The 20,656-nt window shown below is 44.3% G+C and overlaps 1 protein-coding gene across 2 annotated transcripts; it reads left to right on the forward strand.

The window, feature by feature from the left end:
- Window positions 1–136: 136 nt before the first annotated feature.
- Window positions 137–14,178, forward strand: THAP9 (THAP domain containing 9). 2 transcript variants are annotated; one of them, XM_075929497.1, is made up of 5 exons: window positions 137–382; window positions 4,629–4,824; window positions 7,578–7,884; window positions 9,532–9,682; window positions 12,064–14,178. In XM_075929497.1, the coding sequence occupies exons 1-5, from the start codon at window positions 303–305 to the stop codon at window positions 14,015–14,017; spliced, it is 2,688 nt and encodes an 895-aa protein (XP_075785612.1). In that variant the 5' UTR covers window positions 137–302; the 3' UTR covers window positions 14,018–14,178. The 2 variants fall into 2 exon arrangements, with proteins under 2 accessions (XP_075785612.1, XP_006110960.2); XM_006110898.4 differs by lacking the exon at window positions 137–382 and adding an exon at window positions 1,704–3,017.
- The last annotated feature ends 6,478 nt before the right edge of the window (window positions 14,179–20,656 follow it).

Below are 20,656 nucleotides of genomic sequence, written 5' to 3' on the forward strand. Positions count from 1 at the left end.
TGGAGGGGGGGTGGTTCGCAAGCGGTGCAGGCATTGAGGGGAGGACAGCGGCCAATGAAAAGCTTCCTTCCAATAAGTCAGGGGTTCGCGAAGGGGGGGGGTGGGGAGGAGCGAGGACCAATCGGAGAAGAGGCGCTCACCAATCCGAAGGCGCGATCCAGCGCTGGCGGTGACAGGACGCGCCCCCTAGTGTCGGGAGCGGGCACTACTAGTGGCGGGACGCGGCCGGGGTGCCCCGAGGGCAGCGGGCCGTTGGCGTGGGGACCTCCCCCCCCCCCCCCTCAGGGGAGCGCGCGCGGACCATGACTCGCAGCTGCTCGGCTCTGGGCTGCACCACGCGGGACAACGGCCTGAGCCGGAAGCGGGGCATCTCCTTCCACCAGTGAGTGGGGCCCCGCCCACCAGCCCCGCGCGGACACGTCCAACCGCCACGCGTCACGCGACCAGCTTCCCGAGTCCCCCCCCCCTTCCCCTCCGTGAGCGGCTCAAGGGGCCCGGGCGGGTGCTCTACCCCGGGCACGAGGCTGCGCCCGGGGCCCCCTCAGCACCAGCCGCCGCCAGCCTTGGCCCGGGCCGCGAGGCTGGAGCCGCGTGACTGGGCTGGAGAGCGGGACGACCCCGGCGTGAAACTGCCTCGGGCTCCACGCGCGGCGGCCCCCCGTGGCGCAGGGTCGGGCGCCTCGCAGCAGGGCGGAGACAGCGGCGGGGCGGGGGTGTCTTTGGGGCACCGCACTGCAACGCGGCTTGTGTCCGGAAAACTCGGGGACAGGAACCGTCCAGAGCCGCGAGAGGCTTTGTCCTCTAGGAAGGGAGGGGAAAGAGACGAGCTGCTGTTGACTTCGCTGTTTGTTTTGTGGCGAGACCCTGGTGGCTCTGCTCGGGGATCTCTGTGCTTCCTTCAGTGGGGGGAGGGAGAAACATGAGCGCACTACATGGGTCTGTTCAGAAAAATCTCTCTCAGGCAATTCCACGCTTTTTCCACGCAGTCTTCCCCACTTACATTGAGTTAAGTATCAGAGAGGTAGCCGTGTTAGTCTGAATCTGCAAAAGCGGCGAGGAGTCCTGTGGCACCTTATAGACCAGGCATGTCCAAAGTCCGGCCCGCGGGCCAATTGCGGCCCGTGTTCTGGTTTAATACGGCCCCACGGGTAATTTGGCAATATCTATCTTTTATGGCCCCCAACGAATCCATATGTATTGAGATGAATACATTGTAAAATCTCAGTTAATGTCAGTTGGTCTAAGTCAGTTATAAATATATTTGGACACAACATGTATACTTGGTGTTATGTTCCTGTTCATATTTTTTTAACTTAAAAGTTGACAGACAACGTTTATTACCAATAATATGTAATGTACTTTACAATGTTCCTGACATATATTTCAGCTTCCTGGATTTTTTTTTCATCTGGCCTTCAGATATGAAAGGCAGAATGATTTAACACCTGTTTAGATTTGTCATCCATGTGACGAAATGAAAAGTATGCCGTTTGCAATAAACTTTGCATAAAATAGTTAATTTGCATTTAATTTTAATGGTTCAAAGAATGTCAGGCAAAATGGTTGGCCCTCACTCATGTTCACTTCATCAAATCTGGCCCTCTTTGAAAAAAGTTTGGGCACCCCTGTTATAGACTAACTGAAGTGTAGGAGCATAAGCTTTCGTGGGCAAAGACCCACTTCATCAGATGCATGTGACGAAGTGGGTCTTTGCCTACGAAAGCTTATGCTCCTACACTTCAGTTAGTCTATAAGGTGCCACAGGACTCCTCGTCGCTTTTACATTGAGATGTATCTTATTCTGTGACTAGTCCGACTGAAAAGGGTGGCAAAATTGCCTCTTACTTAGGTACACATATGTCCATTCTGATCCTTCAGTTCGTATTGATTTTAGTTATGCAGGATCAAACCCTGTTGGTGTCTACTTTTCCAACAGAGCTTGATCCAGCAGCTACACTACAAATTAATTAGATTAATTTCAGTGGGCAAGGACTCAAAAGATTTTTTTTAAATACATTCATTGCTTCGTGTGCTTGAAAATAAAGTGATTCGCCTGTAATTTGATTTTTTTCTGTGGATACTGACTGTGTCGATTTCACATCCCAAGAATAAGGAAGGAATGTAATGTTTTTCAAATCTAGTAAACATACTTAATTCAGGACACTTTCCTTGCTCCGTCCCTCATTCTGCAATGTAATGGGTGCAGGTGGAGCATTCCCTTCATGTGGCTCTGGTGAGGCCACATCTGGAGTATTGTGTCCAGTTCTGGACCCCCCACTACAAAAAGGATGTGGACGCATTGGAGAGGGTCCAGTGGAGGGCACCAAAATGATTAGGGGGTTGGAGCATATGACCTATGAGAGGCTGAGGGAGTTGGGTCTGTTTAGTCTGCAGAAGCGAAGAGTGAGGGGGGATTTGATAGCAGCCTTCAACTTCCTGAAGGGAGGTTCCAAAGAGGATGGAGAAAGGCTGTTCTCAGTAGTGACAGATGGCAGAACAAGGAGCAATGGTCTCAAGTTGAGGTGGGGAGGTCCAGGTTGTATATTAGGAAAAACTATTTCACTAGGAGAGCGGTGAAGCACTGGAATGGGTTACCTAGGGAAGTAGTGGAGTCTCCATCCCTAGAGGTGTTTAAATCTCGGCTTGACAAAGCCCTGGCTGGGTTGATTTAGTTGGGATTGGTCCTGCCTAGAACAGTGGGCTGGACTTGATGACCTTCTGAGGTCTCTTCCAGCTCTATGGTTCTGTGTTCTATGATTCATGCCTGCACAGAGCCCACTGCAAGTTTGCTTGTACCTGGTACAATGTTTGAACTTTCTGAATGTAACTTTTATTATTTATCTCCATGAGGAGAAGCACTTTTGTGTAACTCCAAAACAACTGAACAAAATTTTCACAAATCTCATGCTTTTGCTTTCCTCAACCCTTCCACCCTCAGAAAAATTACATCTGGACAATACTAAGTATTTGTCATTTGAGCCTTAATGCTGAATTTTTCAGGAAGTGATAACATTCAGGTGAAAAATAGCATGTTAATAATTTTATCTTTTATAATTGCTATATTTTAAAAACTGTAGCATGTAAGTTTGAAAGAGATCTTATCAACAGAGGTCAAAGTGGATATATCAGAAAAAAGACATCTGTCATGCATGGAACTTAATTTGAAGATTTAATGTTTCAGGATAAATTAATGTGTTTGTAGGGTATGTGTTGGGGCACCTCACAGAGTAGGATTTAGCAATTAAGTAATCCTAACTGCACAGGTAACATTGCCTGCCCTTGAAAGCATTCTAAAATGCTCCTTAACCAGTTTAGCAGGGGCATTTTTAACTTTAAATTTAACTTTTCAGAAACAAAATACAGTAAAACTCCAATTGTCTGGCATCCAGTGGTCCAGCACTCCTGATAGTCCGGCACCAACTGGAACCCGGAAGTGCTCTGGCCTGCCAGACAATTGGAGCTGTCCAGAAGCGGCGGTGGAGAGGGGGCAGGCAGCTGTTTAAGGCAAGCGGGTGGAGGGAGGAGGAGTAAGGTGTGTCGGCGAGGAATGGCGCAGCAAGGGGCGAAATCTCTGCTGTGTTGTGGGGACCCAGTAGAAGCCCCGCGCAGCCAGCTTGCAAGTGGGGAAACTCAGCCGCTGGCTTGGCAGCGGCGGAGAGGGGGCGAGAGGCATGCAGCGTTCCCTGCCAACCTCCCCGCCTTAAACAGCTGCCTGCCTCTCACCCCTTCGCCGCCGCCGCTGCTTGCAAGCCGGCTATGCGGGGCTTCCACCCCCTCCCTGCAACACAGTGGAGGGTTCGCCCCTCCCTGCACCGTTCCCCACACAGTGCGGGTCCCGGAAGACCTGTCACAGCACCCCGCCAGAGTACCTCCCGATACTCCAGCATATCCGATAATCCAGCACCTCCCAAGGGTGCCAGATTATCGGTAGTCTACTGTACTAAGGACAGTTTTTCTGCTTTTTTACACCTTTTATCAATTTGGAATGATACCATTGCCTTCAAATGGAATGACAAGATGTACAGCAGTTTAACCAAGATTAGAATTTGACTCTGACTTAGGGATGTTAAATATTGGTCAATTGAATAGTTGAATAACCTCAAGAATTCTTATCGGTTAGTCAACTATTCTACAGTCCCTGGGGATGGAAATGGCAGCCAGTATGCTCTGGCAATAAGGAGCACCCTGCCACTCCATGCTGCTGCCTCTGTATGAGCAGCAGCAGTGCAGGGGGCCAGGTGGGAGCTGGTCTGTGAGGGAAGCCAGTTTAATAACCAGTTCCCCTCCTGGACTGTGCTGTTACATCTGCTAACGAGGCAGGAGCCCCTGTCTAGAGTGGGTCTGAGCTACTGGAGCTGGTGCAAGCCAGAACTGAGCTGGGCTGCCTGCCTGCCCGCCCGCCTGGCTCCTAATACAGAGCTACCACAGGGATTGGTCCTGGACCCGTTGCAAGCCAGGACTGAGCTGGATTGCTGGCCAGCCTGTTAAAAAATTTACTGGCAAGTGAAGGGTAAAGAAATGCGTGTAGTCTTTAGCATTAACCTATAGCTTTTGCTTATTGGTTAATTGGCTACACTATTATATCCCTACTCTGACTATATTATAAGAGAGCTCTGCTTATGTTTAAGATTTCCTGTTGATGCCATACAACGTACAAAATGGATCCATGCTGTTAATCGAGCAGACCCCAAAAGCAAAAAGATTTGGATTCCAGGACCCGGTGCTATATTGTGTTCCAGGCATTTTGCAGAAGCGGACTTTGAATCATATGGCATGAGAAGAAAACTAAGGAAAGGAGCTGTTCCTTCTGTTTTTCAGTATAAGGTAATTAAAATTATAATTTCTTAATAAATTACATAAAATAATTTATTTTATGCTGTGTCACAAATACCCAGGGAAGAAATGAAAACACTAATTCTGTATTTAAGCCATTTGAATACATTTAAATACATTGCTGGTGTTAGTGCTCTTTCAGTTTAAACTAGAATACCCCTCATCCCATTAATAGCTCTTTCTTGAAATTTCTATTCCTTATAATGACCCATATGTTTTTCTAGTAAAGCAACTATATTTAAGACAAGTTTGTTCTGATCTCAAGTCTAGGTAACTTGATTTCTTGCCATGCCCATGAAAAGTATAGTAAAGCTATAACTCTCTTGTTTTGCATATGTATATTTTCTCATTTATATTTACATATTTATTTTAGACTTTCATGGCTATTAAGAGCCATTTTTTGAAGTATGGTGCTGTAATACTTTTAGGGGAATACTTTTGGCTAGAGCCAAATACAAGGTTGTGAGATTTCATTCATGAGTATTTGGAAGTCCCTAGATTGAAGGGGGTGTGTGAGTGCACATTATATATATTACACACACACACACACACAGTTGTATAACATTGCAATAGCTATTTACTTAATTGTGGAAATAATATAGCTCTCTGGGTTTACATGAAGCCATTTATAACACAAACTTCTTATAATTAACAATAGGAAGAATCTAATAATTGAAAATTTTAATTGAATTGCAATGCATTGTAACTTTCTGATTTTGCATCATACCAGCTGTCTTTATATTTTTATAGGTTTGTAACATTTTTGTTTTTCCTACATTCCAGATACTTTCCCTAATTTTAGCTCACGTCCCCTATTTTCTCAATTCTTAGAAAATTAATGTATCTGTCAAGTTTATTCATCCCTTTCAGAATTTGGAAAGATATACAGTAATTTGGAATTTTTTCAGATATACCAAGACTGGCTCTTTTACCCTTTCCTTGTAATTTAATTCAGTGTTTTGCAAACAGAGAGTCATAGGAAGTTTCCTAAAGCAAACGTTATTTCAAACCAAGGGGTTTTTGAACTAACATGTCCTGGAGCACACTTTCTGGTTTGAATCAGCTGGAGAGCGGAATAGCACGTGGGCGAGATTATGCTAATTAAGCATGGGATATTTAAATCCCCTCTTCATTAGCAATTTCAGTTGGCTACAGTTGCATCCCTAGTTCAAAATAGGAAGCAAGTGTAGACGTACCCTCAGTCTTTAAGGTGCCACAGGACTCCTCATTGTTTTTGCAGATACAGACTAACACAACCATCAGTCTGAGACTTAATGCTAATCAGATTTGGTCTGGACCCTCCTCTATCATAAGGAAGGGATGGCTTGGTTGAATTTAAGCTTTAAGCAGGCTCTCCACAAACACTGGATCTGCCTGTCTCCCTACCTCCATGCTGCTGCCTCTGATAGACAGGCAGCAGCGCAGAGAGCAAGAGGGGGCAGGTGGAAGCTGATACACGAGGGGAGCCAGCTTTTAAGCATCTCTCCACAAGTGCTGGCTCCATGGACCCATCTATAGAGGAAACAGCGGGGGGCAGGCAGGAGTCGGTATTGGGAGAAGCTGGCATAAAAGTTGGCTCCACCCTGCACTAGCTTCACGGAGCTACCTTCCCCCATCCTGCGTGTGGTGGGTGGAGGGGACTGGGGAGGCTGCTGCAAAGCAGCCTCTGTCTGTGGGGGGGGGGGGGGGGGGTCCAAGCTCTCCATGGACAGAGGCTGCTCTGTGTTGGAATAATCGTGTAACCGCTAACATTTTGTGCAGTTACATGACTATTCAGTTACATGCTATGTAACATCCGTGGATCCCTTGCAACACCTGGATTGGGGAGCTGGGTCCAGCCCAAGTGCAAAGGAGCTGCCACTGGAAGGTAAATGTGGGGCAGGCTCACTCTCTAACCCACCACCTTTGCCCATTGGGTTCTCCCCTTTTCATTGGATCAGCTTTGAGGTCCAAGGTGGAAGGTGCATTTTCACAACAATGGGTCACAGATGTTCCCCTTAGTAAAAGTCTAGAAACCATTTATTTAGGTTACGTCTAGACTACATGCCTCTGTCGCCAGAGGCATGTAGATTAGGCTACCAGACATAGTAAAATGAAGCGGTGATTTAAATAATCGCTGCTTCATTTAAATTTACATGGCTGCCGCGCTGAGCCGACAAACAGCTGATCAGCTGTTTGTCGGCTCAGCGCGATAGTCTGGACGCTCCCCTGCCGACATCAAAGGTATTTGTCGACCACCCAGGTATGCCTCCTGGGATGAGGTTTACCTGGGTGGTCGACAAATACCTTTGATGTCGACAATCGCGCGTCCAGACTATCGCGCTGAGCCGACAAACAGCTGATCAGCTGTTTGTCGGCTCAGCGCGGCAGCCATGTAAATTTAAATGAAGCGGCAATTATTTAAATCGCCGCTTCATTTTACTATGTCGGGTAGCCTAATCTACATGCCTCTGGCGACAGAGGCATGTAGTCTAGACGTACCCTTAGACTGTTGAGATCTGATTGTATCTTTTTTGTCCTGTGTAGTACCTGGAGACAATAATATCATGCCAGAAAAAATTACAGCATCTAGCATTGAGATATGGCGGAGGGTGTCCAGAAAAGACATTACCTAGAAATATAAACACTTCTTGTTTTTCTGTCAGCCAAATTATTGGTTGTATTTTCATTATTTCACTTTTACTGTGCAGTTGTTTCAAGTATTCCCCACCATAATAAGCCCCATATTCTTTTCTGTATTGTAGGATCCTTGGAGTACGTATCTTAGAAATAGAAGATCCCAGAAAGCATTAAAGCAGCCACTTTCATATAATTCTGCTGATGAGGAGGTCATTACTGCAGATCACAACTATAGCTTACAGAATCTTGCAGTGACTGCTGAACAGCAGACAGAAGTTACAAAAATAGTACAGTTTCCTAAAAAGAAACTTATTACAACACGGAGGTGTCTCTCCTACCAAGGACGAAAGGTTTTTAGTGTAATCAGTGAGCTTGCAAAGAAGAAGCTGCTCTATGAAGAAGCTGTGAGCCTGCTGCAGGCTCAGTTTTCAGGTATTAAGGGCATTGGTTAAACAGTAAACTCTCCAGTGCAGAAGCTACATTTTTTTCAGTGCCTTGCACACTGGGGCCCTGACTTCATTTGGGGATTTCTAGGCTCTATTTTAATATTAAAACGAGAGAGTCACCACCAAAGTCTTTTTCTTGAAGATACTGCATCTCAAATTGGTTCCTAAAGTTACATAATATGGGCCCAGTTCTCCAAGGAATTTAGCTTCCTCAACTCATACTGAGCTCAAGATGAGTTGATCTACTGCCACCTTTAGTGGACTGTACCCCAGAACAGTGTGTAATGTGAGGCTTTATTGAATAAACATGTTCAGATTTAAGAAAATCAAGCTTGATATCTAAATTATGTTTAAGTAGGGAAACCTTTTATTCCTCTCTCCCTCGTGAGGGCTGTGTCTACATTGGCATGATTTTGTGCAAAAGCACCTGTTGCCTGTCTACACTGATGGAGAGTTCTTGCACAAGAACACTGACGTTCTAATGTGTGAAATCAGTGCTTCTTGCGCAAGAGCTATGATGCTCCTGCTCAGGAAGAAGCCCTCTTGTGCAACTGTTCTTGCACAAGAGGCCAGTGTAGACAGGCAACATTAATTTCTTGCGCAAGAAAGCCCGATGGCTAAAATGGCCATCGGAGCTTTCTTGCACAATAGAGAGTCTACACGGGCATGGATGCTTTTGCACAAAAGCACATCTCTTGCACAAAAGCACATGCCAGTGTAGACGCTCTCTTGCGCAAATACTTTAACACAAAAACTCTTGTGTTAAAAGTATTTGCGCAAAATCTTGCCAATGTAGACGTAGCCGAAGTGTTTAGAAAATTATCACTTTGTTCACTTTGATAATAGGAGAAAAAACATTTTAATTGCTTTAATGCTATCTGGGTCATGAATAGCAATATCTAGTACTTGTATGCCATTTTTCATCTGTAAATCTCAAAGCAGCTTTTTCCATCTAATTCTGGAACTGCATTGATCCTCTCTGAATAGAGTCATATTTTGTCCTCCTTCACTAGAAGGATGTTGGTTGTGATGTAGGTCCTTAAAGGCAGTGAAGCATTAAGGTATCAGGAAAACTGGGATATCTTTGTTGTTAGTAATGTTAAATATTAAATGCCTAGAATAAGGATAAGACAGAATCCACTGCAATACCCAGAGAAAGCGGCTAGCACAGGGATGAGCAGAACAGTGGCCGTTCACCAGGGTTAGCCCGTGGTGGACTGCTGCCACTTTTTTTACCTGCACCTCCGCAGGTACAGCCAATCACAGCTCCCTTTGGCTGGGAATGCTGATTCGTGGCCAGTAGGAGCTAGGATCCCTCCAACGCTGGTATACTGCATCCTGCCGGTGGGCCAGTATTTGCCCACCTTATTGCTAGCATAATTGAGGGAATTCTGATCGGGTTTTAGTGGATTTAATTCCCTGTCCCCTTTTTGTAAAAGAGAGAGAGAACACATCAGTAAATCTGTATTTGAGTGAAGGCCCTTACCCATTAGGCTTGTGCTTTGTCAAACAAGACTTATTCTTTTTGCTTGTATATCTCATGGCCTGAAGATTAGAAGCATTTTTCATCACAGTTAAATGAAAAAACCTGTTCATGATTCTTACTAAAGCTGATCTATATTTTTAAAAACAGAATTGCACTGGGAGTCATACAGATGGAGACAGATGACCGAGTACTCCACTGAAATGAGGCAGTTTGTCTGTACTCTCCATCTCTATCATAGTAAGGCCTATGATTATGTCAGAAAGAATTTTCCCTTGCCCCATCCTTCCAGCCTGACAAAGTGAGTATTTTCTTTACCTCAAGTTATATTTCTAGGTTGTCCTATAGTAAGTAAGAGATGGAGTGTTCGGAATATAGAGTTAGTTAAAAAAACAGTTAATCATTATTGTCTTACATTATTATTTGTAACAAGGAGGCTAAACAGAATAGGCTGCAATTGCTACAAGAATACAGGTTGAACATTTCTAGTTTGGCAACATCTATTGTCTGGCATGATTTTAGTTAGCTGGATGTCCACTTATTGTGGGTGTGGCCAAGTTTCCTGCAGTCCCATAAAGCTTGTTTACAGCCACCAGGCCTGACTCTCAGCATTCTGTGCTGTTATTTAGCTCTAATTTACCTCCTGGGTCTTCTTAATGCCCAGTGAGCAGTGGAAATGCTGCTAGACAATATTGACCTCCTATTGTTCTGCAAATTCTTTGATTTGGCACCAGTCAGGTCCCAAGGATGCTGGTCTAGAAAAGTTTAACCTGTATTAACTCACGTCAGAGAGAATGTTATTGTGTGGAGGAGAAGGCTACGCAGAACAATTGCATCATAAAGTAATACATCTTCTAAGTGCTTGACTCTCTACATATCTGTATTAATTTCAGCATGTGATACAAAGAGGGAACAAAACTAAAATACTTCACTGCTTTCACTACTATTATTTACATATTGCCATGGGCATACATGGAACTTGGCAAACAAAAAGCATGACCACATCCCTGACATGAGAAGTTTACAGTCTCCAAGATCCATATCCTTATCCCACTAATATCAGTAGGAAGCATCCCATTGATTTCAATAGGAAGAGGACTGTGACAAATATTGGAAAGTGAACTATAAAGATCAGTCCTGGGAGAGGGAGCAGACTGTACAAGAAGAGATCAGTGCCCATGTTTAGAGTTCTCTGAGTAGCTCTGGTCATCCAGAAGATATTGCAAAGTTAGACGTGTTCAGAGAAGGGAGAGGAGAATAATTACAGGCATGGAAAAACACTTTCCTGTGAGGAGAGATGGAAAAGATTGGGATTGTTCTCCCTAGGAGGAAGGAGAATAAGAGGGGACATGCTTAAAAGCATATGAAATAATGTTATAGAGGAAGGAGATTAGATGTTTCTGTTCTCCCTGACTCATGTAACACAAGAACAGAGGGACACAAGAAGGTACAACATCAACATTTATAGGCAAAAATACACTTTGTGTAAAGCTAATATTAGAGAGTAAAACTCATTGCCACAGGAAGTCAAGAATTTTTTTAAGATTCTATTGGACATCCAAAGAATTTGTAAGAAACTGTTAGACATCCAAAAAAGTTTTGGAAGGGATAAAAATCTCATGCTTTGGGATTTACCAGTCTCCGCTTATTAGAGTTCAGAATGAGACCTTCATATGGGACAGAATCTCACATCTGCATACTATGGGTTTCTTCCTGGTCATCATCAGACAGGTCCTGAACTAGATGGGACACAGTTCTTGTGTTTCCATGTAATGATGGGAGGCCAACCATATGTACTAAATGAAAAGGGGAAATAGGATAGAAGTTGTTCCAAGCATACAGGGCAGCATGAAATAAATATACAAAAATAATATCAGGTAAAAAAAGGGAACATTGTAGAAAATGCCAGAACATCTGGCAGGTGGAGGAAAAAATGAAAGTTGGACTGTAGGAAAGTACTGTTAAGTTTCAGACTGCAAAACTTCTTATTCAGGTACGCCTTATTACTTTATAGATGCTATGTACAGTAAAACTCCAGTTGTTCGGCATCCAGTGGTCCAGCACTCCTGATAGTCCGGCACTAGCTGGAACCCGGAAGTGCTCTGGCCAGCCGGACAATTGGAGCTGCTCTGCCCCCGGCTTCCTCAAGTCCATCGCTGCTGAAACTGACCAGCGGCAGACTTGAGGAAGCTCTGCCCCCGGCTTCCCCAAGTCTGCCGCAGGTCAGTTTCAGCAGCAGCGGACTTGGGGAAGCTGGGGGCAGAGCAGCTGGGGTGCTGCCAGGTTGGTCCTACAGCGCCGCCCCTCACCTGAGCGGTGCTGCGCGACCAACCCGGCAGCACCCCAGCTTTTCTGCCCCTGGCTTCCCCAAGTCCGCTGCTGCTGAAACTGACCAGCGGCAGACTTGGGGAAGCTGGGGGCAGAGCTGCTGGAGTGCTGCCCACGCTGCACCGTTCTTTGCCGACCCCCTTCCTTCCCAGACCCTTCATAGACCCCTTCCGGTATTCTGGCATATCCAATAATCCGGCACCCCTGAGTCCCAAAGTTGCCGGATTATCGGACATTTACTGTATTTTAATTTGCATTAAAATTGGATGAGCACTTTACTAAGTCCTAAAGCTTGTTAGCAGTTTTTTCCCCATAGGTTATAGGTCCTAATCATTTCTGTTGTCTTTCTTCCAGCTGGTTGTGCAATGATGAAGGTAGTCCAGGCTTTAGCAGCAGTATTTTCCTTCACCTTCAGCAGAGAGTAGAGCGAGGAGAACAGGCATACCAGTACTGCTCACTGATGATAGAAGATATGGCTCTCAAGAGACAGCTGGAGTGGGACCCGGTCACTCAACGTCAGGTTGGGTTTATAGACTTAGGCGCAGGAGCGCTTGATGCTGATGAAGCACCCCTGGCCTCAGAAGCTGTAGTCCTAATGGCAGTAGGTGTTCTTGATCACTGGAGAGCTCCCCTGGGCTATTTCTTTGTAAATGGAACCTCTGGGCATTTACTAGCTCAACTGCTTTGTCAGACCATCAGCAAGCTGACCAGCATAGGCATCACAGTTCTCTCTGTCACGTCTGCGGCTACTGCTCACGGTGTTGAGATGGCAAAGGCATTGGGCATACGTATTGATGCCAACAACATACAGTGCACTTTTCAGCATCCTCACAGCACCACTCATCAGATCACATACTTCTTTGATGCCTGCCATATGCTCCAGTTAATAAAGAACGTGTTTCAGTGTTCTCATAGCATACAGTCCGTTAATGAAACAGCACACTGGCAACACATAGTGGACCTAGTGACTTTGCAGGAGAAGGAATTCCTACATATTAGTGACAGGTTGTCAGGCGAGCACAGAAATAGTGAAAGCTGTCACTTGCGAGTGAACTACGCTGCACAGCTATTCAGTGAGAGTGTCGCTGGCACATTGGAATGCCTCCAGCAGTTGGGCCTGCCTTCTTTTCAGAACTGCAGCGGTACCATCAAATTTGTGCGCTTGATGAGCTCTCTGTTTGACATTTTTCATGGAAGAAACTGTTATGGAACAGGATTGAAAGGGCCTGTATCCTCTGAAAATTATGCCAAGATAAATCACCTCTTAACTGAGGCTAAAAATGTCTTTATTGCATTAACAGACACTTTGGGGAGACACTTTCTGAAAGGTAAACATAAATTAGGGTTTCTAGGTTTTCTGCTTAATGCTGAGAGCTTAAAATGGCTTTACACAAATTATGTATTTCCAAAGAGCATGCCTTTCCGCTGCCTTCTGACTTACACATTCAGCCTAGATCATCTGGAATTATTTCTTAGCACCCTCAGACAAGCATGTGCTTGCAGCGATAACCCTACCTGCAGGATGTTCCAGACTGCTTATTGTAAACTGCTGACCAAGTATAAGATGATACCAGGATTACTTCAGAATGCTGTTTTAGGTGACATGAACACCTTAGATGTATCTATTGTTCGTAGGACAGATTTGTCTCTACATACCATTCATTCTCAATACAGGCGGGGTTACGTGGAGAGTCCATCAACAGACTACCTTTTCTGTATGGGCCATATTTTATTTAACTCTGCACTGGGTTATTCATTGACAGATCTGTCCCTATATGCAGAAGGCATGACCTATGCTGCTGGTTGTGTTGCTGAGAAGTTAGCAGCTGTCATAAGATGTGAAGCCTGTGTCACTTCACTCTTTGTTTCAGATAATATAATCCTAAAATCTGGTTCACTATTGTGTATTAAAAAGAGTGGGGGCTGGAGTCTACCATCTGAGAGTGTGCGTCGGATTGTGACTATTTCTGAGCAAGTCCTGAAAATGCATGCAAGAGTGAAAGACTGTAACCCAAACCTTGAGCAACAGGATGCGTATTTAAAACAGAAAATATTATGCGAGTTATCTGAACAATGTCACCTTTTCTCTGAGTTAAACAATCACCTGTTTGATGGGGAGTTGGGTGTCACCAATCATTACACAATGCTGTTAAGGAACATCGTGCAATATTACTTAAATGTCAGAGCTGAACATGCAAAAAAATGGGCTTTGGAATACTGCTATGGATGGAAAAGGTTGAACAGGAAACATCCCTTTTCCTCATTATTAAAGACGTATAAATCTATCCAAACCTTACCTGTGCCATGATTTCTTACTAATTTGTTAAATGATGGCTCTCCCTTTGCGTAATGGCTAGGTACGGTCTGATACATGTAACACAGGTGTCAGAGAACAGACGTGCTGTATTTCAGTTGGTCTCTTGGCAGTACTGTGGCCGTGAGTGGCTAATAAAGAGATTCATAAGAGAATTAACAGTATTGGGTTCTAATCGTGCCTTGGGTAAGAGATGGAAATGAGTTTGAGCTCCTCCTGAATTCCCATTTATGCAGATTGCACAACCACAGTATATTTTAAAACATCTTTGGCAGGACTAAATTACTGTAGCAGCTGGAAATTCACATTGAGGTTCATAGGCAGAGTTATGTGGGGAAGTTTCCTGAACACTATACTATGCCTGCCTTGCTCTGACAGCCCTTGCCTATGATGAATACAAAGCTTACACGTTTGGAAAAGGAGTTGGGGGAAAAGGCTGATGGAGTACGATAGGAGCAGATAACTCCATAGAGCTGCAGAAACACAGGTATTACAAAATGAATAAAGATTTGTACTAGAAACAACATGTTTTACTTTTACTTACTAATTACACAGTCACTCTGCCTTTCGCCCCTTAATTCCTCTGGCAGTTTATCAGAAAAATAAATCATTCCAAATTGCTTCAAGTGCTTAAATCTGAGCACTAGTCAGGATAACAATGAAGTGAAGAAAAGACCTTGACTTTGGCTACCCCAATGGGGAAAAAAGTCAAGAAATAAAACTGATGGTACAGGATCAGGTGCATGGGAACTGTCTCAGAACAACTTATGCATTTCTCTATACAGGATTCTAAAAAATACTCTATACAGGGTGGGGCCAGACAGTCCTTGGAAAACATTTGGAAAGTAATTTAATATCTGCAGATATGCCTGTCAGCCTCTGAGGTATCTGCTTTGGGGAGTTTGCAATCTAAAGAAAGAACAGATAGAAGAGAGTAGGACACGTAGTGCAAAGTGTTGGTGGAAAACTTTTGGTTTCCTTGTTTCCTCTGAATAAAATGTGAAGACGACTATTTGACACAGATTAGTTTTTGCAGAACTCATGGGAGAAGTGAGGGATTAGGGTGAAGGCCTGGCCTATTGCAGTTGGCCATGCCAAAGAGAAGGAGAAAGGAAACTGGAGAAGGCCAGTATTGGAGGGAAAGGAGCAAGAAAGGGCATAATCAAATCCAAGCTGTACCATTGGCTGATTTATACAAGGCCTTAAGCAGAAGCAGGGGTGAAAGTAACTTAAAATTTCTTACAGCTACTGTCCTGTTGCAACTAGGGACCCTACAGCTCTTTAAATAGCTCCCTGCTGGCTTTTGCCACAGCTCAGCCAGCTCTTGCCGGAGCTGCGCACGAGTGCACACCCACTTACTTTCACCTCTCGGCACAAAGAAGAGATGTTCACATTTGATTAGGTGTGGAATTTGGATTTGACATAATTACAATGTGTCATGTATTATCAGCCTCTTGCTGCAAATCAAGACGTATGTTCTTCAGGTTGTGTGTATATTAACATCTGTTAACTATCAAATACACAAAATAAAAGCACGGGTTCCTTTTTTAAACTTTAACTCCTTATACCCTCTTTCCAATACCTTTCAGTATTTAACTAATGATTTCCTCTATGCTGCACTGTTTTGCCAAAAAATTAACAGTTTGAAATTCATCTGCTTATTTTATCTACAGGGCTCTCATTTTTTTTTTTCAGTATAACTTCATTTTCCCCTTTAGGATTATTATTTAATTTCCTCTTTGTGGGGAATTATAATTTACACTTAAGAGGCCCAGTCCTGTGACAGGCAAAGAATTTATAGTTCAGTTGATTTCACGAGGAACTCAGGGTACTAAACACCTTGTAAGAACAATCACCCTCCCCCCATAGCATAGGCTTATGGTTCTAATCACCTTCTGGGGACAAAGTCAGCCCTGTGTCTGTCCCTTTCTGCGGGGCTCTGTTTAGCCTCTTCACAAAGAACAAGGAAAAAAGTGTAAAAGTAACAATTGTGGTGAAGAATAGCAACTGAACAGGCCCTTCACTTAACCTAGGGGTGGGTGCTTACTGCTTCTGGCCCTAGCTATAGGAAAATGTGCTCCCTACTTTCCTAATGTCCCCCCAGCCTTTCATGGAGCTGGGTCCATTCATGAAGAATTGTTCCTTTCCATCAGCTGATTCCCAGCACCTTTCTGCTGGGCTCCTCTCTGGGGCAGGATCACCTCTACTTGAGCCATTAAAGAGGCAGGTTGTCCTGTTACCCTCCTCCCCCAAAAAGACTGACATTGGGGAGACACTCTTTAACTCCTCCCGGGTGCAGACAAAAAAAGCTGCATTCACTGTCGTGTCACCAGACTGCTGGCTCTCTTTAAAAACATGGCTGTAGGGCTAGGTACCATTGTGTCAATCTGGGGGTTATCTCCCACATAGCATGCAACCCCTGCAGCAAGGCACAGGAAGTGATGACAGGGAAGGATGCACCAAGCAAATACAAACTCAGGGCCTCCAGGTCATCTTCTGGGCCCATTCTAATGAGCAGTTCTCCCTCCCACGTTATGCCCTGTACCAGCCTGTGATCCTGGGGATCCTAAGCTAATAGCTAAAGCCTGAATTACTGCTCCTTCTGCTAGAATAGATGCAGCTGTATTTGTAGCTGCTTACATAAGAACAGCCGTACTGGATCAGACCAAAGATCCATCTAGCCCAGCAGCCTGTCTGCCAACAGTGGCCAGCACCAGGTGTCCCACAGAGGGTGGACCGAAGACAATGATCAAGCGAGTTGTCTCCTGCCATCCCTCTCCAGCCTCTGACAAACAGAGGCCAGGGACGCCATTTCTATCCCCTGGCTAATAGCCTTTTATGGACCTAACCTCCATGAAAGTATCTAGCTTCTCTTTAAACTCTGTTATAGTCCCAGCCTTCACAGCCTCCTCTGGCAAGGAGTTCCACAGGTTGACTACGCGCTGTGTGAAGAACTTTCTTTTATTAGTTTTAAATCTGCTACCCATTAATTTCATTTGGTGACCTCTAGTTCTTCTATTATGGGAACTAATAAATAACTTTTCTTTATCTGCCCTCTCCACACCACTCATGATTTTATACCTCTATCATATCCCCCCTCAGTCTCCTCTTTTCTAAACTGAAAAGTCCCAGTCGCTTTAACCTCTCTTCATATGGGACCCGTTCCAAACCCCTAATCATTTTAGTTGCCCTTTTCTGAACCCTTTCCAAGGCCAAAATATCTTTTTTGAGGTGAGGAGACCACATCTATACTCAGTATTCAAGATGTGGGCGTACCATAGTTTTATACAGGGCAGCAAGATATTCTATGTCTTATTTTCTATCCCTTTCTTAATAATTCCTAGCATCCTATTTGCCTTTTTGACCGCCGCTGCACACTGTGTGGAAGTTTTCAGAGAACTATCCACGGTAACTCCAAGATCTCTTTCCTGATTTGTCATAGCCAAATTAGCCCCCATCTTACTATACGTATAGTTGGGGTTATTTTTCCCGACGTGCATTATTTTACACTTATCCACATTAAATTTCATTTGCCATTTTGTTGCCCAATCACTGAGTTTAGTGAGATCTTTCTGGAGTCCCTCACAGTCTGCTTCTGCTTCAATGCCAGAATCCATTGCTGGTGTTGCTGTTGCTCTTCCATCCACTTCATGAGAGGTTCAGGATTCATACTGCTCTATGAACACAGCAATCTCTGTCTGCATTGTGTGCCACATGCAGGCTGGGGTCCCTGGTCATCAGCTGGGGACAAACAACCACACTCAGTTTTCCTCAGGGAGCTGTTCGTTTTCTTTGCAAAGAAAGAAAGAAAAATGTGCAAAAGTAACACACACAACAAGTTGATGAAGAGTTCAAACCCCCAGTCAGCTGTTCTGATTAGAGGAGAATGGGAAAAACCAATGGAAGGAAAGGAGCATGTTTTCTCATATGGTTGGGCCCTCCTTCATATTGCTCAGCTGAGGTCCTGTTCAGCTAGAACACCACCTGCCTCCTGGGCTGCTCTCTTGAGCAGAGCCAGCTGATTCTGGTCCCCACCTCCACCAGCCACTAAAAGGGCAGATCACATTCAGAGTTTCTGAGCAAAAACACCAGAATCCTGTTGACTGAATGATGCAAACAGAAAACCCAAGAACTTTCTGCCTGTGTCTAGACTGGCCAGTTTTTCCGGAAAATCAGCCGCTTTTCCGGAAAAAATTGCCAGCTGTTTACACTGGCCGCTTGAATTTCCGCAAAAGCACTGACTTCCTACTATAAGAAATCAGTGCTTCTTGCGGTAATACAATTCTGCTCCCGTTCAGGCAAAAGTCCCTTACGCGCAAAGCTTTTGTACAAAAGGGCCAGTGTAGACAGCTCAGATTTCTTTTCCGCAAAAAAGCCCCGATGGTGAAAATGGTGATCGGGGCTTTTTTGCGGAAAAGCGCATCTAGATTGTCACGGACACTTTTCCGCAAAAAGTGCTTTTCCGGAAAAGCGTCCGTGCCAATCTAGACGCTCTTTTCCGAAAATGCTTTTAACAGAAAACTTTTCCGTTAAAAGCATTTCCGGAAAATCATGCCAATCTAGACGCTGCCTCTGTGTTCATGAAGAACTGCATAAGGCTTTCAGATACAACAGGGATTGGGGGTGTATGAAACATGGATTTCAGATGGGGACCTCAAAATGCTTTGCAAACTTTAAATATCCTCCCTAATAGCTTCATGAAATGAGAAGGAAACTGATTATTTTGCTTATTTCTAGAGATGAACATACATGTTTAGCAGCACATGGTAATGTGAAATACACAATGGCTTAGGGATAGAAGTGAAGAATTCACATTTTATTACTCAAGTACCCATAGAATCCCCAAAAGTGTTGGAAAAGTCTAAACAGGTAAAATATACTAGACGTTGCCCAGATTTTAGTAAAGTGTCTCCTTTCCCTAAAGATGCCCCTAGATGTCGTTAACAACTGCAAGCAGGTGCATCCCCAAAACAGCATATCCACCTACACATTGTCTCCTAACACTGTACAGGGGCAATGATTTCAAGACAGTCTAAGAAAGAGAAACATGTACTGAATCACAAGCATAATTTCCTGTTATAACTTATGGCTACATCTACGCTGCCCTCTCTTGCACAAGAAAATATGCAAATGAGGCAAAGTGGTGAATATCACCATGCCTCATTTGCATACTTAATGAACCACCATTTTGCATAAGGGGCTTTTGCACAAAAAGGAGCCATCTGCACGGCTCCTTTTTGCGCAAAAAATCCCTCTTGCACAAGAGGGAGTTTTTTGTGCAAAAGCCCCTTGCGTAAAATGGCGGCTCATTAAGTATGCAAATGAGGCACGGCAATATTCACCCCTTCGCCTCATTTGCATATTTTCTTGCACAAGAGAGGGCTGTGTAGACGTAGCCTAACTGTTTTTGGAGGTTTACCCAGCAAAACCAACTTAGCTTGTGAGATATGGCAGGGTCACGCTACAAGGCAGTGTGATAATAGGCTAAATGATATTAAGTAAGGTCTTAATTAAAGTTTTGTTTTCCAGAACACTAACTGAAGGGCTACATCTAGACTGGCATGATTTTCCGCAAATGCTTTTAACAGAAAAGCTTTTCCATTAAAAGCATTTGCGGAAAAGAGCGTCTAGATCGGAAAAGCGTCCGTGCCAATCTAGACGCGGTTTTGCGCAAGAAAGCCCCGATCGCCATTTTTGCCGTCAGGGCTTTTTTGCGCAAAACCATACCGTGTTTCTACACTGGCCCTCTTGCACAAAAGCATTTGCACAAGAGAGCTTTTGCCCGAACGGGAGAAGCATAGCATTTCCGCAAGAACACTGACAATCTTACATGAGATCGTCAGTGTTCTTGCAGAAATTCAAGCGGCCAGTGTAGACAGCTAGCAAGTTTTTCCGCAATAGCAGATGCTTTTGCGGAAAAACTTGCCAGTCTAGACGCAGCCAAGGTGTTCAAAGTTATGTGGCTGTGATTTCATGCATGCTATTGAAAACAATAAGTTGACCTTGAGGTATAGCAATGTGTATTCCAATTCAATTACTCCATGCTTTATTTTAGCTGATTGTAAAGTATCAGAACCATTAGGAAAAGTATAGGTAATAGGGCGGAAAATATGTCACTATATAAATCCGTGGTTTGCCTGCCCTTTGAACACTGTGCAGTTCTGGTCACCACATCTCAAAACTTATTAGAATTGGGAAAAGTACAGAGAAGGGCAATAAAAAATGAACATGAGTATGGAACAGCTTCCAGATGGGGAAAGATTAAAGAAGACGGTCTTGTCAGCTGGAAAAGAAATGACTGGCAGGGGGCTATGATAGAGGTCAATACAGTCATGACTGGTGTGGAGAATATGAATAAGGAAGTGTCATTTGCCCCTCCACAGAATGCAAGAACCAGGGAATAACCAATGAAATGAATAGGCAGTAGAACTCCTTCACACAATGCACAGTCATCCTGTGAACCCCATTGCCAGTGGAGGTTGCAAAGACCAAAAGCATAACTGGGTTCACAGAAGAATTAGGTAAGTTCCTGAAGCGCAGGTCCACCCATGTCTATTAGTTTAGATGACCAGGGATGCAACCTTGTGCTTTAGGTGCCCCTTAAACATCTGACTGCTAGAAACTAGGGGTACG

The sequence above is a fragment of the Pelodiscus sinensis genome, chromosome 5, assembly GCF_049634645.1.
Source record: "Pelodiscus sinensis isolate JC-2024 chromosome 5, ASM4963464v1, whole genome shotgun sequence".
Taxonomy (NCBI): Eukaryota; Metazoa; Chordata; order Testudines; family Trionychidae; genus Pelodiscus; species Pelodiscus sinensis.